Genomic DNA, 25182 nt, shown 5'->3' on the forward strand with positions numbered 1-25182 from the left:
TTGAAGCCTCCTCCGTCTTCCCTCACGTTTAGGAGCTGTTACTGACGTCACTCTGAACCTCTAACAGCTGAGAAAAGATCAGTGTGTCCTCGGTGTTTTCACCATAACAATGTTTCAGCGGTGATTAAGACCAGAGAAAACGAAACCGGGCCTCAGATACCATCACACCGCCTCTAATCAGCCCAATTCGGTGAGTGCAAGAGCTCCAGAAGGCTGTACAGGAGAAGGAGGAGGATGGCGGCTCGTCGCGGCACGTCTCTGGCTCTCAGCGGAGAGGTGTCTCTCTCTTTCAGGGACGAGCTTGCCGCCACCATCCACGGAGCCTTCGAGGTGGCGGTGGAGATTGCCGTGCTAGAGGTCTCTAAACTCGTGAGCCAGGCGCTCGGAGACGTCCGCGAACAGATGCAAGAAACTCTGAGAGAAAACACCGTCCTGAAGTCCAGACTGCAATCCGCAGAACTGGAGCTGGACACGGTCCGGAAAGGCCCCGCCGCGGCAGAGAGAGAGCAACCCGCTCCGAGTGTTACAGAGAGCGGCTTCACACAGCACAAACCCGAACAACAGACTTCAGAGCCAGAGAGCCCCTCAGACCAGGCCCTCGAGGAGGAGGACCCTGAACAAACAGACGAACCTTTCCGAGAAATCCGGGAAGATGGACGTGTCCTCTCCCACGACCTGAACCCAGTCTCCAAAACCACGTCTGTACAATACCTCGATTCAGGCAAGTCATAGTTAAAGGGCCTGCATAATCTTTCTTTGATGCAGCATGATGGTTAATAATTCAGTAAATATTTACACTTCAAGCTATTGCTGTTCATAATCTCCAGAGCAGATGTTGAAAAACTCCTACATAGTGTATAATTTCACATTTGTTACTTCATATAAGATTCCCTGCTGCCTTTACAGGACCTCAGCACGATTCACTTGACCCAGGGACGCAACAGAAGGCAGAGCACAGCTCAGACACAGCGCAGAACCACTCGCCTGTTCACCTTAAAGAGGAGCCACTTCGTTTGAAGGAAGAAAGCCTACAGCCTGATCTGGATGATGGTTCTGGGGCTGATGCTGATATCGCCTCTGGTTTTAACCCTGTCTCTGATGAGGAGTTTGGCCCAGATAGACTTTCTCTGGTTCAGTCTAAACTTCTGGAAGACTGGAGGCCGGATCCAGATCAGCCACCAAGTCAGACACTGGAGTCTGCTGATCCTGGGCCCAGCCAAAGTCTTGGTATGGGGTCCTAAAATCAAATCTTTAGTTTGTGAGGGCTGGTCTTTTAAAATCATGTGCATTTATTTTGCATGGATTTAATACAATCAAATTATTGATGTTGTGTTAAAAGTACATTAGTAAACACAAAATATTATGGGTATTACGCTTAATATTGTAGCACTAATGTGTAATATGTTTGGATTTTGTTTTCTCTTTCCCAGAAACTTCAGATGTCATCCCCTCAGCTGTAGGTGGTCATGCAGCCTTTTCTGCCTCCTTTGATGGCCTCTTCCAGCCAGTAGACAGAACTCAGGGTGCTCACCCTGCGACTCAAAACTACGGCATCCACATAAGGACTAACGTTCCTCCCAGTCTTCACATGTGTAAAATCTGTGGCCATTCATTCAGTCGTGCAAGTGATCTGCGCAGGCACCAGAGTCAGCAGCACAGATCCAGAGCCTCTAATACAGGAAAGACCCCCAGCTCAGGACGACCAGCCAAAAAGCAGTTATTCCCGCCAGGATGTAGCCCTTATCATTGCAATGAATGTGGCCGGGACTTCAACCGCATGGAGAACCTAAAGACACATTTACGGATACACACCGGGGAGCGACCGTATTCCTGCTCTGTGTGTGGGGTACGGTTCCGGCACTCGGGGGCACTCACACGCCACTTCCGAATCCACACAGGAGAAAAACCTTACATTTGTGGCCAGTGTGGAAAGCGTTTTCGGAACTGTGGTGGACTGCGTTTTCACCAGAAATCTCACAGTCGAGAAAGACATATCTTTATGAATTGAATTTCAAGAAAAAGTGCAGTGTAGTGTTATATGGTCTGTTTGGGGTCAGATTGATGTAGTGAGTTGTAGGGAAACGTAACATGATGATTTTGAAGGGTTTTGACTAGTATGTAGTTCTTTTAAAAACATTCAGAATGTACTGTTACCACCTTAGAACACATAGGCCATTGTATGGGAATTAAAACTGATTTTATTTTCATTCTGTTTGTGATGTCATAACCATGAGACTATTTACTTATGACTGCCCATTCACACTGAAGTGACAAGGGCTGTTTCATTCTAGAAAATTCGGCAGTTATTGGGAGAGAAAGGTGCAAAAGCAAATGATTAATAGTTGGGTTTTTCCTGGCTGTCAGAACGCACGTGTAGCACAGCAAATTTTCAAAGGGTCTACATGTCTGACATAAGCTGCAGAAGTCTGAGTTCAACATTTTCTTCCATACATTTCAACCAGAGCTGCTGCTTCATTTCTGTGCACTGTAGAGCAGCCAGTCAGGGCAGAGCTAATTTACATAATCATTCTTAATGATAATCATACACACGGTGTGATGGAAATTATCCTATGACAGTCCATTAGAACTTCACATAGGGCCCACCCCAATCTCTTCCTACCTGCTGCCACGACATTCCTGTAATCTTTGGCAATTTAAACCCTAACCAAAGGTGTTGCTGTGGCTGTTTGTTTCAATCAACAACCGGCTACACCTCATATCGAGGCTTACTCACTGGGCCCAGTCCTTGTGTACTCTACTCAGCTACTCCATCTGTTGCTCTTCACCAGGGTCATCAAGTAGGCATCTCCCCTCCCCTGAATTAAGCCCACAATGCCTCTGGAAGGCTTAACAGTGAAGCCTCGTGTCCCAGACACCCAAGCTAGCTTTACAGCCCTACCATGCTTCAACAACCGTAAATCCACACTGGCCTCTCTGGTGACTAAGGCTGTACCTAGCCCCACTGGCACCGTTAATGCATGCACCAGTTTCATGTGAACTTTATGTAATACATCACCGGCAGCCACAATAACAACACAGCACCCCGTTCACCTGTCTTATCGTCCTCTTACCTATAACACATTTACAGTATGTTTCCCAAACTACTCTGTGCTCTCCTTATCCACAGCCACTAATTAGAGCTTTCAGCTGTTTCTGATAACTCCTTCAGAACTCTCAGGGGCCCCGTTTTCAGGCCCTTATGCTGAAATGCTAAAGCAGTTAAAGTCACAGTAACAAAAGAGTGAAAATAGAAAACTCAGTGACTCCGTATAAATATCAAAGAACAATGAAAATATAGGAAATTAATTTGTAATTATTTATGCATAATATACATAAATGATGTAAGTGAATCTAGGGGAGGGGACAAAAAAGTAAAATAAGAGCCTTGTAAACAGAGCTACAAACAGGTGGCGAAAATGAAAAATATGTATTTATAATTGCAAAAGCAAAAATATTATTAAAGCATCCATTTGATAGAAAACAGTACCGACATTTGTATGACGACCAGCCCACGAAACGTTTAGCATCTATAGAGTAAAGAACGTGCAAGCCTGGAGATTTGTTTGGTTACATATGTATTTTGGCTGAGGTTTTTTAAACTATATATATTTATGTATTATATTTGGTCATGGGCATTTTATTACACTGTAGCAACTTGCCTTAATTTAATTTACAGTAAATTAGGAAAAACGTGAAAGGTCACAGTGAAGAACATTATATAAAGACAATATTGTTGTATTGTCTAAACTGATTCTTGATTAGAATTGTGAAATGTCTTGATAGCGATAACTCAATGAACATAATGAATCTGTATCTACTTAATGGGTGGAATCAAAATGAAGCATATTTTCCAAAGGATGTTTATCATATTATTCATGTAGGTTTTCTCATGATGCATTCATGGGTTTTTTTCCAGAAGCAATGTGTTATCACAGCAATTCTGCTGGGATTACATTCAGAGTTTGTGCATCATATTGACTGAAACTGATTAAAAATGATACATTTGTTGTCAAGTCTGGGTGACTGTCTGTGAGGAGTTGGTGTGTTCTCTCTGTGTCTGCGTGGGTTTCCTCTGGGTGCTCCGGTTTCCTCCCATGGTCCAAAAACACACGTTGGTAGGAGGATTGGCGACTCAAATGTGTCCGTAGGTGTGAGTGAATTTGTGAGTGTGTGTTGCCCTGTGAAGGACTGGCGCCCCCTCCAGGGTGTATTCCCCGCCTTGTGCCCAATGATTCCAGGGATGGCTCTGGACCCACCGCGACCCTGAACTGGATAAGCGCTTACAGATAATGAATGAATGAATAAATTCTAAATGGCAGCTGGTATTATGTTAAAAATATTAAAACTCTCTCTAAAGTGTTAGACGCGTAGAGTTTAGAATGGAAATGTAGAATAGTCCTTCATCCGAACAATTAAGGCCTTTTAAATGTGCAAAACCTTGATGTCATTTGAATATTAACCTTTTGACAATACTCCCTCCTTTATATAAGATCAGGCTCATACACTCGTGCACACTGTGATCCAGATGTCTATAACGGTTCTTTGTAGAATGAAAGTGACTGAAAAGTAAGCTCTGAATGTTCCTGCTGCGGTAGACACTCAGAACGGCAGGCAGTGAGATTAAAGCTCTAATAGCACACTATACCCCCAACAAACACACATCTGTGTGGGCTTAAAATATTACTCACACAGTGCTAGCTCACACCCCAGTGGGAAAAATGAGTCCCCTACTTCATTTAGAATATTATGGGTTGGCATCTAACATGCAGTGGAAGACAACAGTGTATATACTAAGGCTGTACTGAGTTTAGTCATTCTGTGCTTGAAATTTAAGTAGTTTAAGTGGTATAGACACAACACGTGCAACACAACTAAGTACAGAGCAATTGTCATTCCCTGCTAAATTTCTGATTTGTTAAACTAATATTAAAAAACCAAACATATTGTAATATTTAACTAAATGTTATACACACCAAACAGCCTGTCTCAATGATTTCTTAATTACAATGGCACCTGTGGGTGGGATAAATTAGATGAAAGGAGGTAAACAAGCTAGCTTAAGGATCTGAGTAATTTTGACATACTGTGATGGCTAGACAACAATCTCCCGACAAAAAGTTCAAGGTGTTGACGTGGCCTTCAAACTCTCCAGATCACAAGCTGAGCCAATGTTTATGGGATGTGCTGGAAAAACAAGTTCTATCCACACCCCCACCTCCACCCCAACATTAGGTAAGTGATTATAATGTTACTGATCAATGTAAATGTATAAATGTTCACATTTATTATTTTGGAACGTCCTAGTCTTGTGTATACACAACACAAACTGTACACACACTATGTGCTTGGCTTAATCTATCATATTGCTTCAATATTGATCTTTCTCCCATAGCATACTAACCCCTCCCTTCAACGCCCCCCCCCCCCCTTACCCCCGTGTTCATAAGACTGACAGGAATCCATCACCTCAGCAGGCTGTATTTAAACCTCAGTGTTCTCCCACTTTGCCCTTTTACTACTTTCCACTTCATCTCTCCATCTTCCTGAGGCAGGATGGACTGCAACTCCTACGGTAAAGTCCCTTACCTCACTCTGTCGGCTCTATATTACTGATCTAGTAGAAAGTATATTGTACACTGTCATATTTTTTCATCACTTATGATATTATCGTTTATAAACAAGAGATTTGGTCAGTCACATCTTTTTTTCTTTTTTTCACAATATACATTTATGAAAATGTTTTGAACACAGGATCAGAAATGATTATTTACAATTTGTTCTCCTTCAACTGAAATTTTACAATGAGATTTTATACTCTGAAATGGAATGTTTAATTTAACATTACAGTTCCAATGATATCTTTTTCTTTCATTAAACCATTATTTATGTGATGTTGGTTTCTAAATGACAGAATGATTATTTGCCAAACGGTATTTGAAGTTATTCAAGAAACCTGTGGAAATAATTTAATATTTTAAATAAATATATTTCCGTCTTGAGATCTGATGTCTATTTATAAGATATGAAAATATAAAATAATATAAATTAATATTATAATACATTTTTTAAGGTTCTACAGGTATCCGTTAATTCTGGACACATTTAACATTTTCATTTACTGCTTCCTAGTGTAATACCTATTGTCTGAAATATGTCAAATTGCATTGAACTAATATAGTGTTACTTTTTAAAAACAGAATTGATTTAATTACCTGTATTATTTGAAAATACCAGCCACCAGCCATTACATTCATAATGTAAAATTACTTTTATTTCTTAAAATGTGATTACATTAACGTAAATGTTTTCTCATGTAACATCACAATTTGTAATATACTTATAACTTTTTTATTTATTTAATTTTAATTGATATATATTTGGCTGGATTCCTGGACGGTAGCTATATTAGTACCACTTCATGCATCTGTTACCAAAATAACCATTTATATAGTCATTTAAAACTGCTGAATTTTAATAATAAATAATGCATGTTTTCTCTTAGAGTCTGAAATTCTGGAGGTGCCCCCCCTCACTCCCACCAGTAAAGAGTTGCTTGGGCAGGCACTCCACGCCACGTTCATTGGCTTCACACAAGAGATAAACCGCCTTCATTTCCCTCATGGTAACACCAAACCGATCTTTCTTCTTTTGATCTAATCAACAAAAACATGAAATTTGTCCAGAAACTTTGGGAAGGACTTCAAATGTTGCAATTGATGTGCAATTTATATTAGTCGTCCTCTAGTCCTTCATCAGTGGGCACTGGGTACTGCCCACAAGACACTGATGGCTGCAAGTTTAGTTGGAGGACTGTTCTCAGTCCATCAGTGATCATGAGAGGGTTAACTTCAGCAGCCCTGCTGTGTCTGATCCACTCATACTAACACAACACATACTAACACACTGCCACCACATCAGTGTCACTGCAGTGCTGAGAATGATCCATCACCCAAATCATACCTGCTCTGTGGGGTCCTGACCATTGAAGAACAGGGGGGAAAAGAGCAAACAAAGAATGCAGCACAAGAGCTGGACTAAACTCTTTACTTTTAAAACTACATAGTGCTCTTTTCTGGTCAGTGGAGCAGAGAGAAAGGACTGTGAGCATAGAAACAAGGAAGTGGCCATAATGTTATGGCAGATCATTGTATGTTTAGCGAAGGATCTCTGATAGAATGGGTATCAGAATAATAGTTTTAAAATGTGAAAAACTTTTTTTTTAAAGGCATCATTACCAAGGCATGTAGTTTGAAACATTTCCTGCTGTTTTCTGGCAGACCCCCAGCTGTGGTCAGAGTGGGAGGTCAGTTACTGGTTAGACTGGTGCAAGGCTGAGTTTGGGTTGGACAGCCTGAGGCCAGAGCTAAAGATCTCGGGAAGTAAACTGTGTGCTCTGGACAAAGAGACATTTCTGGAGTTGATCAGTGACAGCACTGCTGGAGAAATCTTGTGGGAACATCTAGAAATGATGCACAAAGGTAAAGAAATGAAAATCTTACAGAACGTATGTGCTTTTTTTATATTATAGCGTCTTGAAAGAAACCACAGTGTGTGTGTGTGTGTGTGTGTGTGTACTTTAGAGTGGCAATATTATCATCCTCCCCCTCTGGCTGGCTGTGCTTCATCTCCAGTTTGCCAGTCACCACTAAGCACGGGTAAATCCTCACTGAATACAAAGTCCAAAAAATGTGTAATTAATGGTTATTACTTTATGATGAACATGTTAAAACACATTTCAGATGGCCACTTTGAGAATACTTTACATAAAGAAATGCCAAGCCAAACAGTGGAGAAGGTAGAGCTCATTTCACTGGAACCTGTGAGTCCAACCCTTCAGAATCATTCACTAATGAAGCAGGAAGAAGCATTTGGACATTCAGAGACATCAGCTTCTCTCTGGCAGTACAGAGGTAAGCATAATAAGAGTTAGTATTTTAATGTCATGAAGTACCATTGCACATAATTATAAAGCTGTTTAAATTATTAAATTCAATTATTACATTAATAAATCTGTTTTTGCTTTTTAGACCTGGCATAAACCCAGAAAACAAAGGAGGACAAAAAATCCAGGACATTTCTAGCATCAATAATTCTAAAGTTATAACTTAGGATCATTAATTTTAGGGCAAATTAAAGACACCCCAACGAAAGAGATGGAGAGAGAAAGCCTAATCTATATACAGTTGTATAGTATATCCATATTAAAACTACTGATAAAAAATAAAAGAACCTTCTCGAAAACAACTTGAAGAAGTAAAACAAAATGGCAGCTCTGAAAGCTATCACTACGTACAGAGTAACAAATAGAACTGCAACAGAATTCCTTAATACAGCTAACATTCATCAGCAGAGGTTCTGAAATATGTAGTGATAGGACATTTTATTTATTTATTTATTTATTTTGAGTACCGTTGCTATATTTTTATGTCTTTTATTAATGCTAATATTCAGTCTCGGGAATCAGAAAGAAAACTGATGCCAACACCAAAAAAATGAAACCAGCGGCGTAGCCGGACAAATGCTCGCCCAGTCGGCCAGAGCAAACTCCCCGTGCGAGTGCACATCTAGTGAATGTTCCGCACAAATGCACATTCCCGCGAGTCGGATTCAGAGCTGGAGAGCGATTTGTCCAGTATTTGGACACTACAGAGAGAGAAGCTCGGCAGTTCTCCCTCAGTGTATTTGCTTCTCATTGGTCTTCAATTTTATTCAGCCAATCAGCATCAAGAGTTTGCTCTATGTAATTTATTGTTGCAGCCAATGGAGTCACAGTCCCTACTCCAGTGTGTTGTTTCTCGAAGTCGCTGAGAGCAGCAGGTCAGAGCTGAAATGCTGGGAATTTACAGCTCTGCTTTTAGACAAACCTAAAGTTAGCGCAATGTTTTGAAGCAACTACATTTTTTCTCCAATAAAGCTGATTGATTTTTAGAATCAAATTCATTCTTTTTACATAAGTATCACATTATATAATTTGAGACTAACGATAACTTTAACAAAGCATTAGAGTGTAGGAGTCCTAAATAAGCAGAAACATAGGACATAACAGTTAAACCATGTCAGCAAAAGTTTTCATTCATTCATTCATTGTCTGTAACTGCTTATCCAGTTCTGGGTCACAGTGAGCATACTCGGAATCACTGGGCGCATGGTGGGAACGCACCCTGTAGGGGGCGCCAGTCCTTTGCAGGGCGATACGCATTCACTCACACCTATAGACACGTTTGAGTAGCCATTCCACCTACCACGTGTTTTTGGACTGTGGGAAGAAACTGGAGCACCAGGAAGAAACCCACGTGGACAAGGGTTAGAACTCAGCAAACTCCTCACAGACAATCACCCGGAGCGGGGCTCAAACCCACATCCCCAGGACCCTACTGCTGTGACAGTGACTTTACCTGCTGTGCCAGCATACTACCCTCATTTCATTTAAGTGTATATATAGGCAAGGCAAGGCAAGGCAAATGTATTTCTTGAGCAAAATTTCCTACACGGGCTATTCAAAGTGCTTTACAGAGTCAAATGAAACAGTAAATAGTTAAATAAAGAGCAAGAATAGAAAATAAACATAAAAGGCATTTAAAACAATCAAAATAGTGCAATAAAAGAAAACACAAGATTAAAATGATTCAAACAATTAAAATGATATAGTAAAAGAAAAAACTAAAGTTTAATTCCAGAATATATAAATAAATATAAGTAGTTGCTACCTACTTCTTAAATTTAAATGTGTGTAATGTTGTTTTTTCTGTGTATTATCTCAGATTCATCTACTGAAGAGGATTTAAACTATGAAGAGCAGGGGTTGACCATGCCCACTGCCTGGGTCGACTCACAGCTGGAGGAGTTCCCACATGGTGAGGAGTCAAGATGTGATGAGCTCCTCTTTTCATCAATTCATCCTCATATAACTTTTAAAGAGTTTGTGAGGGAGAAAACAGACTTGAGCAGCGCTGTGGTGCCAGCAGCTCTTTTAGCTGGATACACAGGTATAAATCTGTTAAATACTTACTGTTTTTCAGCTTTAGTATCACACTCAAATTCAGACTCAAATGGCCTGAGCACTAAACATTTCTTACATTTAATTAAGCTTAATTATTTTGGTTTATGGTGTATATGAATGTTATGGAAGTTCTGGAAGAAAAATTACGCTCAAACGTGATGAATTACATGTGATGAATATTATAAAACGTGATGAATATTATAAATAAGTTGTGTACTTTATTCTCCTTGGCATGTTGTGTCTTGTCCATAGGAAGTGGACCCATTCAGCTATGGCAATTTCTGCTGGAGCTGCTAACAGATCGCCGCTGTCAGTCAGTCATCAGCTGGACAGGAGATGGATGGGAGTTCAAACTGACAGACCCCGATGAGGTAAACCTTTAGCCTACAACTTGGAGGAAACCCACACTGACACAGAGTGAACATACCAATCTCCTCACAGTCACCTGGAGCAGGAATCGAACCAACAACTTCCAGATCGCTGAAGCTGTGACTGCGACACTAACCTGCTGCGCCACCATCCCACCCTTCTGTACATACAAAGTATTACTAATCAATATAAGGCCTACTCATGAACATGTGTGAACATACTTTATAGTAATTATACATAATTATAATGTGTATTGAAATGCTGTTGAAATGACTAAACTGACCTTATTCTGCTTGGCTGTTAGGTGGCTCAGCTGTGGGGCCGTCGCAAGAACAAGCCCAAGATGAATTATGAAAAGCTGAGTCGTGGACTGCGCTACTATTACGATAAAAACATCATCCATAAAACAGCTGGCAAACGCTACGTCTATCGCTTTGTCTGCAATTTACAAGGCCTGCTGGGATATGAGCCAGGGGAGCTCCATACCATGCTGGATATCCCGGATAATGCTAATGCTAATGCTAAAAACAACTGTGAGTGAAGAGATCTGCACTTGAACAGAGACTGTCTTCGAAGAAATCATGTATAAAATAAAGAATGGTATTTGCACAAAAAAAGGTTTGCTATTGTAATTTTCAAAATACAGCTCACAAAGTTTAAAAATTTAGATAAGTGTAAAAAGCACTGCTGTAGTGAACTGGTGAAAAACAGTACAAATGATGCTGTGCAGAGGCACTGTATAGTATATATAAATAATATATACTATATATATAAAAAATAAAAAATAAATAAAAAAATAAAAAATAAAAAACAGCAACCAAGAAAGTGCACTACAGCAAACAACACAGTTTTGAATACAGTTCCAGCCTGGTCAGATCTGGCAGGGGATTGTTGGATTGTCATTTGTCTGTACATAAGGAAAGATTGTTTATTTGATGTTTTTACACAATGTCTAAGTTTGAAATGTCTCAAATACAGATACATAATAGTCATGATGACATGGAGAGAGCGTTAGATCATTCATAAACATGTGTCCTCAGAAGACCTTTACTTTGCCAAGTTTTTAAAAACTTTTAGTAAAAAAAAAAAAATACAGATTGAGTGAGATTAATCTGCACAGGGAAAAATCCACAGCACTAAGAAATGTTCTTCCACCTGCTTTGTACAGCTACATACCCCAAATGGCAAAAGGTTTGTGGAAACCTTCTTAACTAAATAAAGTGGTTGCTACAGTAACAGCTTCTGCTCTACTGTGAAGGGGTTACACTAGGCAAGATTTTTATGAAATTACAATTACATTCAGCCATAAGAATATTTTTGGAGTATTTTTTAAATAATGGAGAATTAGGTAAATGCAAGAGCCACTCCAATTCATTCCAGTTGTTTTGGATTGTGGTCCATCACTCCAGAGAAAAAGAGTTACTCCTCTCTACCGCTTAGTTTAGCATTGGGCATGGTGACGTTGTGAGTGCCCCATTCCATTCAAACTCTCTGCACAATTTAACATTTGAGTCCACAGTGGGTAAACTAAACAAATTTACTAATGATAAAATATGTATAAAACATTTGGACATATATTGTACTCTAAACATTTTCTCTTGCAAACGTATGCCTACAGTGCAGCACAGTACTTATCTGAACAATGTGACCACATTGGGTCTCAATGGGTTTAAAAAATACTTTGCAGATTCAATGTGTGAATATATAGTTCATTAAATATAATAAATACAAACATTTTCTGTATTTTTACCTTTATTTGAGTATTAGTTAATAGATGATAAATGATAAACTGTCCCAGCAGTCTGATCTTTACACCTCTGTAATAATTCAGCTTGACTTGAGAAGTAACCAGAAGAGAAGAAGAGGAGGCATGTATTAGAGACTCATGGAAAATTCTGGACTCAGATCTTTTTTTTTCTATAGAGCCAGTAACATTTAGTAGCTGAAGGTTAACACGTAATGTTTGCCATTCTATTCCGTTATAAATACTCATGCTCTACTGTGATGACAGGCTGAAGTTTTTCATGTTGGTTTGATGCCAAAGAAAAAAACAGCCAAAATATAATGGCTATATCCTTTTTATTCAGCAGCCTATTTTAGCACTGATGAAAAAATAAATAAATAATGGCATCTGCATCAAAAAAGACTAGGAAAATATATTGCTTTTAGTGTTATGCCGCAGTGTGAGATGTATGAGAATGGTGGATTAGCACAAAACACAAGTCCACTGTCCTCATACACAAAACAAACATATAAACACACACCACATTCACACGTTATGTCCAGCTTCTAAACAACAACAGCAAACACTGCAACAGTGTATTTAACAGAAGGGACAACTCTGTATGCTAGAAGTTTCTCTGCTCGACCACACCCAAGTAGCTGAAGTCACAATATTATCAAATTTTATCTTAATAAAATGTTTTCTGTGTACTTTAGTATTGTACAAAATGTTGGGACAATGCCTATGTTTACAAAATGCATGTTCTGCTTCTAAATAAATAGTAATAATAAAAATACACACAATTCCAAACACATACTTGTGTTGAGGTTTGGACTCTAAAACGATTGTCCTGAAAATATTAGCATTATTTGAAGTGTAATGCAGTGAACAGGGACGAAGAGATTCTGACACATATGCATAGGTGGTAATTTAATAAATATCATTTGAACGGAGAAGTTACAAACACACCAGACTACACAGAATCACAAAATAACTGACAAGACAATGGCTAAAGACAGGGAAAATGAAGAACACCTGAGATCTCAGTCACATGAACCCTGAGAGGTTTACATTAGTGGGACGTGACCAAAGAACACATGGGGAAGCAAATCCAAAACAGAAGCACATGGCAAACAAAATTTATTAGGGAACATACGACCAAACACACAGAGGCAGGCTGTGACATGGAGCTGCAATTTTTCTTTTGTTTTTTCATCTGTTTGTGTTGCTTCACCTTGTTTTAGACCCATAGTGTGTCCTCTTCTTTATGCAAGTCAAATGATCTTATATCCAATCTCCCCTGAAATCATGAAAGATTAATTTCTTATTGCTTTAAGATCTTAATGGCTTTTTGATTGGAAATTAATGTCAAAAATCCTTTGCACAGTATTGTAGATGGAACCTATTCTGCTGAATTAACCTGCCTGTTTTACAGAGCTTCAAATAAAAAGTCATCATTATTTAACTGTACCATGTTTTGTCACCACCAATGAAACAAAAATGCAATATTCTGCAATTATTGTTTGAATTGCTATTTATGTTTTGTCGTATGTGCTATGATTTATTGAAGATCAATGGTTAGGGACACAGTGGGAGAACTAGACCTTCTTTCTTGCCCTTCACCCTCAAGCTGAGATTTTCCACATGGCCTCAGCTCATGAGATGAAAAGTGGCAGAAGTAATCCTTGCACTCTTAAAAGTACTACCAGTGGGTGTATTCTCTTGTTCACCCTCTCTCTCTCTCTCATTCCCTGTTTCACACAAATATACATACAAACAAACACATAAAAGTGTGTAAATTCATAAGGAGACATTTGATTCAGTGACATACTTGACATAATCAATTTAATAGCTGTTGCTGCAGTATTTCTGTGTATTCTAAAAACCCAAAAGCTCGTTTCTGTTCTGTTAAAGTGTCTTCACTGGTACAAAACCAACACAAACTGATCAAATCAGAAATACTGGCAGGAATTTGCAACATTCTTTCTACAAATGCATGAAGATATATAATGAATTCAATGTCCAAGGAAAAACATGTATCTCCCAAAATAGTAAATTTAAAAGAGAAGTAAAAAACTTAAACTCTCAATGGAAATCAATGTAAAAAGATATGATTCCAAGTCATTTTGGAGCATATCGATTGGTCCATTTATTATGAAATTTCCAAACAATGTCAAGGACAGTTGCTGTGTTCCAATGATGTAGTAAACTAAAAATGAACAAAAATAGAGAGACATTTTTAATTGGACAGAAATATGATATTGGCACTTGATATATTACTAGGTGTGAAATGGTTGTTGGAAAAAAAAAGAAAAAAAAAAAAAGAAAAAGACCCATAAATAGCAATATCATTGACTTTCAGTGGATATATATATATATATATAATTTAATAACTAGACAAATGATCCAACATAGGAGTTGGGTGTGTTCTCCCCGTGTCCGCGTGGGTTTCCTCCGGGTGCTCCGGTTTCCTCCCACAGTCCAAAAACACACGTTGGTAAGTGGATTGGTGACTCAAAAGTGTCCGTAGGTGTGAGTGTGTGAGTGAATGTGTGTGTGCGTGTTGCCCTGTGAAGGACTGGCGCCCCCTCCAGGGTGTATTCCTGCCTTGCGCCCAATGATTCTAGGTAGGCTCTGGACCCACCGCGACCCTGAACTGGATTAGCGCTTACAGATAATGAATGAATGAATGAATGAATGAAGAGCACTGGCACTGTCAAAATCTGTAAATTTTCAAAATCTAATGGAGATATAAGGTTTGTCACGTTTTCTAGAAGTTGCAAAGAATCAAGACATTGTATTTGATTGGTTGATAACCGAACAAAATCAGGAATGCAGTTTATAATACAATTTATATTCAGAATGCCTCAGCTGTGAAAATTGTTAATACAGAATTGTTAAGAAATTACCATAAATAGATCACCACGATATATTCTTTAACATTTAATAACTGATTAATCCCTACATTTTTGCAGTAAATAATTTATTTTTTCAGTACACCAACTTCTTTGGTTCTAAATTTATTAGTGAATAAAATAACAATGAATAATTCCAACCTTTTGTATAGTACATTTAATTATCATACACAGATAATTGTATAATATACAAACTCTTCTAAAATAAGCCATATTTATGTGATGAACTTCTGGCGTTCTGCTCTGGGTTTCTTACAGTTCTGACTGTGGCACAGATCTTCTCCCTTTGCACACTGTGTTTCACTGTCCAGGCAGATGTAACAGAACCGATGATTGCACTCAATGCACACGACATATTTACTGTCTGGCTGAGGTGTGGTGAGTGTGTAGCACTGAGGACAAGCTCGAAACACTGGGCAGCCCATGACCAAACTCCCAGCTTCTGTCACAGCCTCACAAGCCAGCAGAGTGGACACTATGTGACAGGAACGGTTACTGCACTGACCAGAGCTGGCAGCATGGGGGAACACCCACGGAGCAAGACAGGACCAGCAGAAGTGGTGAATTTGAGGACAGAGTTTACAGCTGGAGAAAGGACACGGACGTCCCGCACTGTCCATAGGCCGACATATGATACTCGAACAAACTGGACACTTCAGGGGGGAAAAAAAGAAGAAATTTAGGCTACTAAATTACATCCACATTTAATGAAAATCTAAACAAATCTCCTTTTCATTTTTACTCATTTTTCTCCTAAGTTAGACATATGCTATTCCACCTGTAGACTAGGCATCCACCAGGCCTATGATGCTGCAACATGCTAATCTGGGAGACTGGACTGCTGCTAGACAAACACTGATTAACTTGTTCTGTATGATTCAGATGGGCATGAACAGATGCCCATACTGGCCAGCATCATGGGGAGTGACTGGGTGCAGGAGAGATATCCTATATTCCCAGCTACACTTTCTTGAAGTCCCAGCCTTGGATTTCTTAAACAGTGATCCATACAGGAGCTGATTTGTGTTGCTGTTGTACAATATGTGAGACACCAGCAAATTTACACTGCACTTGCGCTACACTGTGTGTTGTTCCTGCTGCCAGTGTTGCTTGCAAAAGCACAACAGGTTTAAAAATCTATATAAACATATAAGAAATAATTCACACAGATTACGCACTTTCTAAACAAAAAAAAAAAAAAAGCCAGACACAATAATGTATCAACTGTGGGTCATAAATATAATTGAGGTAGATTTCTCCTAATGTAGCCCTGGTTTTAAATGACTCACAGGGCTTATCTTCTTTCAGACTGAGTGGACCCTGCTGTGACTGTGCTGAGAGACCACCTGCTATGGCAGGAATGGTGCCCTTTCACAAACAGTTTTGTCACCCATTTCTTCCAACACACTGCATACAATACATTTTCAGCCTTCACACAAATGAGATGACCATTGAAGAGCTAAATATACAAGGTATCTCGAGAATTTATCTTGAGTTATCTGTGTCTCTGAAGAAATGTATTTGGGACGATTGTATTTTGTTTAAAACAAAAGGGTCTAGAGCTGGAAACAACCAAAATTATTTTGTAACATATGTAAATGGCCAAGTCCTATTTGGTGTCCTTCTAAATACACCATTAACTGCAGGCACAGTTAGATTAACCAATACATTTCTGTCAGATGTTAAATGCTAAAATAAAGCACAAATATACAAGCCAACAAAAAACACTGAATATACATGAGTTTCTAAATTCTTAAATAAAACAACTGTGTAACTTATACATGCTGGATATCGTCTAGGCCTCTGTTCTTACCAGGGGGTTAATTCTTTTAGAGGGTAGAAAATAAATCAATAGAAATTTGAATTAAATCCATTTAACACACCCTCCTGAAATCTGAAAGGAGAGTGCTGTTTGTGTGTGTGTGTGTCTGTGTGTGTGTGTGTGTGTGTGTGTGTGTGTGTGTGTGTGTGTGTGTGTGTCTGAGAGATTAACAAGGACAGTACTAAAAGCCTCCATGAGGCTACAGTCTTTATGTGAGGCAGCAGGGGGTATCTGAATATTAAGTCACGCGTCAGCAGACATTACACAAATTTAATAGCTATGAATAAAACATCTGTTTTAACAATGTTGATATTAGTCATACAGCCAAGCGCTGAGTTAATGTATTAGAACTGAATTAAAGTCAGCATGTTATTAGCCTCACCATGATATCTTTAAGTCATCTTCTATTTTTCAGGTGATTTCTCCCTATAAAGTTATAAAAAAGATGAATTTCTCAGTAACTGACCTTTTTGTAAACATCAGGCAGGTCCTGTAAGATGCGGCTGACCTGAGCGTCCAGAACTACTGTCTGAGCCTGAGAGAGCAGGAGTTGACCTCTGACCTGTGACCAGCTCCAATTCTCCTCGCATATCGGACAGCTAAAGTCCAAGCTTTTCTATGAAGAAAGATTATACATTTTTATAAGAATAGAGCAAGTGAAATCTAAATCTAGAAAAATTAGGTTTATTCATTCATAAATTCATTCATTATCTGTAAGCGTTTATCCAGTTCAGGGTCACGGTGGGTCCAGAGCCTACCTGGAATCATTGGGCGCAAGGCGGGAATACACCCTGGAGGGGGCGCCAGTCCTTCACAGGGCAAAAAATTAGGTTTAGTTTAATTTATTAATGTTTGCCTTTGTTTTAAACTTTCTATGATCAAAGCTGATCTAGACCCCACATGTGATTGGCTCCAGCTTCCCTTTTGCATATGTTCTGTTTGCATTCAAAACTATACATCTTTTGGAAATCTATCTTTGAAACTTCCTCAATGATCTCTGGGAGAACTATTTCCATTCATAGTGCTGTTTATGTGACCCCAATGAATGCCCTTCTTCGTAGGCAGCATACAGTAGCTGTTAAGCTGTAAGTTATAGTTGATAAATTAATAATGAATGAACAAATGAAGGGCGGCACGGTGGCACAGCAGGTAGTGTCTCAGTCACACAGCTCCAGGGGCCTGGAGGTTCCCGCTCTGGGTTCTCCGTGAGGAGTTGGTGTGTTCTCCCTGTGTCTGCGTGGGTTTCCTCCAGGTGCTCCGGTTTCCTCCCACAGTCCAAAAACACACGTTGGTAGGTGGATTGGTGACTCAAAAGTGATCGTAGGTGTGAATGTGTGAGTGTGTCTGTTGCCCTGTGAAAGATGTAGTGTATTCCTGCCTTGCGCCCAATGATTCCAGGTAGGCTCTGGACCCACCGCAACCCTGAATTGGATAAGCGGTTACAGATAATGGATGAACAAATTAATTGTTCCCTCAGTTTAACTAACAGTTCCCAGAATAATGCTTTACTGTATTTTATTGCTGGGAACAACTTATTTTGAAGAAAGCACCTGAAAGAAATCCATGCAGACACAGGGAATACACAGCAAACTCATCATAGACAGTGACCTAAATCAAGGATCAAATCCAGGACCCCTAGACCCTGCAGTTGTGTTGTAGTTGAACCTACACACTGTGCCATCCTGCTGCCCATGAAGTGAGCAAAGGAATTATTAAATTAAGCCTCTATTTTCATTATCATCTAAGGTCACAGTATTAAGACAATGATTCAGCCAAAATATTAAAAAGAAAATCTTCTCAATGCCATAAGTTGTTCAAACAAGACATTTATAGAGTATACATTTAGTCAATGTTTAAAGTCTACATTTGACATGTTTTATAACATTTTAAAATGTGTTTTCTTTTTTCAGTTTTGTTTTTCTTTACATTTTCTCTTCATGTTGATGTGATTAATCTTATATTTTATCTCCTCAAAAATTAAGTCTTTTTTATATACATGACCATGCGGTGGTGTCAGAAGAATAAACAAATGCATCTGAGATTACTCATGATTTGCAGTTTACAGATTGCTAGTTGGCTCTAGTGAAAATCTAAAAAACTAAAACCAACTTCAGACGTTAAACATGTTTTGGCTGATTAACTACAAACCGGATTCTAAAAAAGTTGGGACACAAATTGTGAATAAAAACTGAATGCAATGATGTGGAGGTGCCAACATCTAATATTTTATTCAGAATAGAACACAAATCACAGATCAAAAGTTTAACTGAGAGAATGTATCATTTTAAGAGAAAAATGTCGTTTCAAAATTTCATGGCGTCAACAAATCCCCAAAAAGTTGGAACAAGGCCATTTTTTACCACTGTGTGGCATCCCCCCTTCTTACAACACTCAGACGTCTGGGGACAGAGGAGACCAGTTTCTCAAGTTTAGAAATAGGAATGCTCTCCCATTCAGGTTCAATCGTCTTGGGCCTTCTTTGTCGCACCTTCCTCTTTATGATGCACCAAATGTTCTTTCTGGAAGTATTCCTGAGCCCATTCTATTATTTCCTTGACAGTGGCATTCCTGTTTGAGGTGCAGTGACGTTTAAGGGCCTGGAGATCACGAGCATCCAGTAGAGTTTTTTGGTCTTGACCCTTACGCACAGCAATTGTTCCAGCAATCTTTTGATGATGCTATGCACGGTTGATGATGATAACTTAAAAGCCTTTGCTATTTTACGCTGGGTAACACCATTCTGGTATTGCTGCACTATCTTTCTGCGCAACAATGGTGGAATTGGTGATCCTCTTACCATCTTGGCTTCAGAGGGACACTGACACTCTGAGAAGCTCTTTTTATACCCAATCATGTTGTCAATTGACCTAATTAGTGTTAATTGATCTTCCAGCTGTTCGTTAAATGCTCAATTTCCTTTTTCCAGCAACTTATTGCTACTTGTCTCAACTTTTTGGGGATTTGTTGACACTGTGAAATTTTGAATCAACATATATTTCCTTTAAAATGTTACATTTACTCAGATTAAACTTTTGATCTGTCATCTATGTTCTATTACAAATAAAATATTGACATTTGACATCTCCACATCATTGCATTCAGTTTTTATTCACAATTTGTTTAGTGTCCCAACTTTTTTGGAATCCAGTTTGTACATTGTTGAGATAATTAAGAGGAAATGTGTGTAAACCTCTTCTTTGGCCATGCCATCATTTTAAGTCTTTGATAGTGTTTAGCTTAATGACTGACTCAGTGAATGAATGAATGAATGAATGAACTCAAATTTGGATTAATGCTTGTAAGAATGTGAAAGTAACTTCAGAAATGTAGAATTTTTGGACTCACTCTTTTTAGGCACTGATTCACCATGTTAACCAGACATGAAGCTTTGACCACATGTCCACAAGGGCTCTGTGGATGGACAGCAGGTTCTGGAAACACAGTTAAAACAGAGATAAAAACATTAGGACATTAAATCTATCGGTGTGTAAGTTTTATATACACAAATGTTTGTGGACACTTGCCCATTCTTCTGAAATTTAAATGAATTAGTAATGGGTTTGGCTCATTTTGCTGGAGCAACAGTCTCTACTCTTCTATCTTTACTCTAGTGTCAGTGTGGGGACAATGCTACTGTAGCGTTTAATTACCTTTAGCCCCAGGAGCAAAAATGATGTCAGGTATGATTACTTTTAGATAATAAACAGCATTCCAGCTCATACTAAAGTATTGGATAGTTCTCATTCGAGGGAACACAGCTACACTTCTCCTCAGCCCAAAGCTGTAGGGCTTTATTCCACTTTGGCCTACACATTGTATTAGGTGTGGTGATCATAGACTCATATGCAGCTGATACAGCGCACCCCATTTCATTTAATACTTATGTCAACAATACAAGCACTATGATTAACTATAGTTTATTCATTATAGGGATGCCTACAAATGTTTAATGTACATACATTTAATTATTTAAATAAGCAAATGACCTTCTAGAATCCAAGTGTTCAGAAATATTTTATAAATACAAAAAAAAAACAAGGCCATCTCCCAAGAGATTTGTGTAATTCAATGTACTGAGACACACTGATTTCACTGGTATTAACTGACAAATAGCTATTGGGAATCATTTTGATAGATTTGAATGAACAAAAATGAGAGTGTTTCATGTCATCAAAAGCCATTACCCCACTTTCCCTTGGCTTTGGCCATAGGTTCAAATGGCTACAGTGGAAATGTAGTCTTTTTTATTATTATTGAGATACATTTGCAATCCATTTCTTTTACATAGAAGTTACTAGGACCTTTGTGACAGTGTCTATTTGTGCTATTTTGTAATTAGCGCCCCCTAGCTGCAGGTATGATGCTGGAACTCTACAACATTACATCCTCAGGCATGGCAACTACACCCACTCACCTGCCAACTGGTGAGATTCCTTCACTATGAAAATATGACAAACACAATAGAGGCGCCACGTTTCAACTTTTACAGCAAGTTTTACTCAAAACTCAAAATCACGTTATTCAAAGCCACTAAAAATCATGCAGACCCACTTTCATTCTGAAATACTCATTCACCATATCAGTCCAAATACAATGAATAAAACACATACACTTACCTATGGGTTCTACACAACCTGACCTTGGACCTGTCTTGTTCTCTAATGATTGGGTAGGAGAGTTAAGATCCCGTCGATGTCCAGTGTGCTTGTTTTTCATTTTGGTTCTTAGAACGTTCTGTGTCTTTTTAAACACTGTAGAAATTTTCTCCATATTTCTCTAAGCTCCTCAGTCGAGACAAACTTCAGTGTAAACTAACACCGCCCCTAAACCGGCTGAAGTGAAAATAAAAGTCACATGCATTCACACATAAACACACATACATCACACGAGGGAAAGAACTTTTTTTTTTTTTTTATTGTTACAAATATCGTATTTCAGTTTACATTTCTGAGAGAAAATATGCACTCAGTAACTTACATTGTTTTTTTTAAAGGAGGCTTAATTTTATTGAGGGGAAAACAGAGATGTTTGCAATCTAAACTTTAAGGGCATAGTGTGTGTGTGTGTGTGTGTGTGTGTGTGTGTGTGTCACTGCTGTTTCTGTTTTTCCCACTGCTCTGGTGTCAAGGTCTTCTGTTCGAAGGCATGTATCTCCTTCAGTTCATTAGCAAGGCAATTGTTCACCATCCTAAAGAAACACAAATACAACATTTACAAGGACAATGTGTGATTTGTTCTATTAACCCATTAAATTCTCAGGTTTATGACACACTAAATGCATTTTTCAGTAGTTGCTTTGAAAAATAAGGCTAACTAGTTGTGTGATTTTTTTTTTTTTGACAGTGGAAGGGAAACCTGGAGGTCCTGTAAATTTAAGGAGTTAATTTCCTGTCCATGTTGAATATCCTTGGTACCTTGAGTGCATTGAAATATTTGAATAAGCATTCAAAGCGTCAACAATCACCCTTTTTACTCTTTATATTTGTCCTTTTCTAAGCTGCTCTTAATAAGGTCATACAGTTTAAATTACTTAATTATATAATTTATTCTTTTTGAGATCGGTGTTTTAGATGTGTTTGTACACCTGCTGAATGTGAAAACGGGGAAGTGTAAGCAAACCACACCCCAGCTGCCCTACTGCTGATTATGTTATTGTTTATAAACATCCAAAATATGTTTACATGCTCTAAAGTAGAAGTGCCCAGTTTTTTTATTTAAGTGCAATTTTGCCGAACATTTAAAGCCAAAAATATACAGAAATGAATAAAACAAGGTAGCTTTCAACGTGTATTTTAAAGATATGTGAAAATCAACAACATGCAGTGCCTCGTGTGTTGCTGTAGATTGTTTTGTACACTGAATTAGAAATTTACAGTACAGTTAATGAAATGAGGGGTCAAAACACTGGCGCAAGTTTCAGGTTTTAGTTCTGGAAATCTCATTTTGTACCTTTGAGATCAGGTGTAGTGATCCAGAACTAATCACACAACATCAGTTGATTGTTCCACAAAGCAGCACTTCTCAGTTTAATCAGATCAAGTTCAAGTCAAGACAGTCCAATAGGTAAGTGCTGAGAGTCATTCCTATTGGACAGTGCCCAACTTTGGGCTAAAGTAATTTGGCTAATTAAGAAATCCTGCTTTTAAAAAGACCCATCTTCACTAACGTTTGTGTGTCTGAATGCAATCAAATACGTACACTATGCTGCAATATATGTAAAATGTTCTCATGTATGCTGAGGCTGTCACGGCAGCAAAGAGGAATCAGAGTTTAGTTAGTGCCAACGATTTCAGAAGTAAATGGAAGAGCAGGTGTCCACAAACTTTTGTTCCTACGGTTTACCTGGCCGTTGCGTAAACCTGTTTGAAGCTCTACATTTTTATTTTTTTGTTTTACCTTACTGGGACAGTTTTTATTCATTCACCCATTCATCTCTGGGGTACAGTCCATTACATGGCACCACACACTCACACATTCACTCACACCTCTGTGATCAATCAGCATTCAGGAATATACACCATTTTCATTAATACATTATCATTATTATACAAGTTTGAACAGAGACAACAAAAAGCTCAATTCTACACCCCGGCCCCATTAATATACAACTTAATATTTTAGTTAGGTTCCCGTAATTATCAATATTACCTGTGCCTCTGCAACAGAGCCTTTCCTTCAAACTGAGGGGAAACTACAAGGACCTTAAAACTGGCAGCACATCTGTTTGGAGAGGTGTCTTCTACTTCCTGAAACAGACAAAAATATGTAAACTGAAAACAAACATCCAGCTTTTGCTGACAGTGTATACTTCATTGGACTGCATTATACCATACAGAGGAGTTTACACTATTATTTCTGCACTGTATCGTCTTATTTCAGAAACGCCACTTTAGAGGGAAGAAGAAAAACACACCTTCAGTTTCTATACAAGCTAATTTTGAAATGATTTTAAGTTTTTTTTGGAGCATTTCAGCAGGTCTTTTTTACTAGCTAAATTAGCCAGTACTTTCTACACTCACTGTCCATTCTCTCAGTTCCACTGGAAATACAGGTGACCTTTGACATTCTACAATTGCAGACTGTAGTCAATTGGTTATGTTGCATATTTTATTTGCTCCCTTTCGCCCTGTTCTTCAATGGTCAGGACCCCTATCAGACTGCTATCCGGTGTTGGATGGCGGGTCATTCTCAGCTCTGCAGTGACACTGATGCGGTGGTTTTGTGTAAGTTTGTTGGACTGGTATGTGTAGACAAAACCCAGCAGTGCTGCTAGCCATTCCAGCAGTCACACTGTGGAGTTGTAAACTCCAGCAACACTGCAGTGTCTGACCCGCTCATACTGGTGCAATAAACACAAACAAGTCGTCACACCCACTTATGTGTAACTAGAACACTGGGGCAAGTATTTGACTGTATTTTGCCTCAAGATCATAAGTGATGTTGCATGGTGATATTAGTTCTGGATCTCAAAGGCCATACCTCAGTACTAGGAGTCTTTACGCATTTTGTCATTCAGCATGGTCACCTTAGGCACTATTCTGCTGGCAGTGCTGTTCTTTATAGACTGATGAATATCAGTGTGAACGATTTGTACACTCCAACGTATAGAAACTCATTCATTTAAAGTTTTGGATCATACATGCCAGGGCATATGCAATACTCCCACCACCTGTCCCCTGTGAGCATGGTTTGAGCTTTATAATATAGGCCGTTAACACTGTTTACGTTAAGGTTATACATGAAAACAACTTTTGGATCCTGAGTACTGTACACTTATTAATGTAAGTCTATGAAGATGTCATGGCAGGTCCATGATGTTTCCAGTTTTAACTAGCTATTCATCACATACCACGTGCACTGCTCCGATTTCAGCGATTAATTTTTCACGAATGAGATCCGTGGTGACCGCCATCTCTTTCTGAACAAGGGGCGCTTTGTTTACGGCTTCTCTTTTCGGATCCCAGAAAATTCAGCACGAAGAGAAACTACAAGCATCTACGATTGTCACAACGCCCGGGTGAGGGAAGAGGCGGGCTCTCCGTTAAAAAAACGTCCAACCAAAACATCAGAAAGCGACCAGACCACGCCTAATAGACATTTCTGTAGCCAATTAGATTTCGGAAGGATCCAAAGCTGCCTACTCCCTAGATAGTGCACTACGTAGGCCTTGATATATCTATTTTAAAAAACAAAATCCAAGATAAAGCCATTTCTATTCCACAATAAGCGACACTACTCTCTGTATAACACTTAGTGCACGATTTAAGTGTAAAATCCAAAGTAACATGACGTGTTTAGTGGTTAATGCACTATATAGGGAGTATGAAGCCATTCGGATTCGGCCTAGGTGACT

General features: G+C 38.8%; 3 protein-coding genes across 4 annotated transcripts; 2 read left to right on the forward strand and 1 right to left on the reverse strand.

Moving 5' to 3' along the window:
* Nucleotides 1–33: 33 nt before the first annotated feature.
* Nucleotides 34–3909, forward strand: LOC136706747 (zinc finger and SCAN domain-containing protein 21-like). The gene is made up of 3 exons (XM_066680359.1): nt 34–721; nt 907–1227; nt 1431–3909. Exons 1-3 carry the CDS (start codon nt 235–237, stop codon nt 2006–2008), a joined length of 1386 nt encoding a protein of 461 aa, XP_066536456.1. The 5' UTR covers nt 34–234; the 3' UTR covers nt 2009–3909.
* Nucleotides 3910–8571: 4662 nt separating this feature from the next.
* LOC136706675 (protein c-ets-1-B-like) lies at nt 8572–10946 on the forward strand. Its single transcript, XM_066680269.1, has 4 exons — nt 8572–8632; nt 9762–9986; nt 10253–10371; nt 10674–10946. Exons 1-4 carry the CDS (start codon nt 8572–8574, stop codon nt 10908–10910), a joined length of 642 nt encoding a protein of 213 aa, XP_066536366.1. The 3' UTR covers nt 10911–10946.
* A 2170-nt stretch (nt 10947–13116) lies between these two features.
* Nucleotides 13117–24954, reverse strand: zgc:112271 (uncharacterized protein LOC553698 homolog). 2 transcript variants are annotated; one of them, XM_066681571.1, is made up of 6 exons: nt 24679–24954; nt 23478–23575; nt 21446–22017; nt 20175–20260; nt 17296–17445; nt 13128–15660 (listed from the first exon to the last, which is right to left on the reverse strand). In XM_066681571.1, exons 1-3 carry the CDS (start codon nt 24739–24741, stop codon nt 21918–21920), a joined length of 261 nt encoding a protein of 86 aa, XP_066537668.1. In that variant the 5' UTR covers nt 24742–24954; the 3' UTR covers nt 13128–15660; nt 17296–17445; nt 20175–20260; nt 21446–21917. The 2 variants fall into 2 exon arrangements, with proteins under 2 accessions (XP_066537667.1, XP_066537668.1); XM_066681570.1 differs by lacking the exons at nt 23478–23575; nt 24679–24954 and having other exon boundaries at nt 13117–15660; nt 21446–21910.
* Nucleotides 24955–25182: the final 228 nt, after the last annotated feature.

This window comes from Hoplias malabaricus, chromosome 9 (assembly GCF_029633855.1).
Source record: "Hoplias malabaricus isolate fHopMal1 chromosome 9, fHopMal1.hap1, whole genome shotgun sequence".
NCBI classification, from domain to species: domain Eukaryota; kingdom Metazoa; phylum Chordata; class Actinopteri; order Characiformes; family Erythrinidae; genus Hoplias; species Hoplias malabaricus.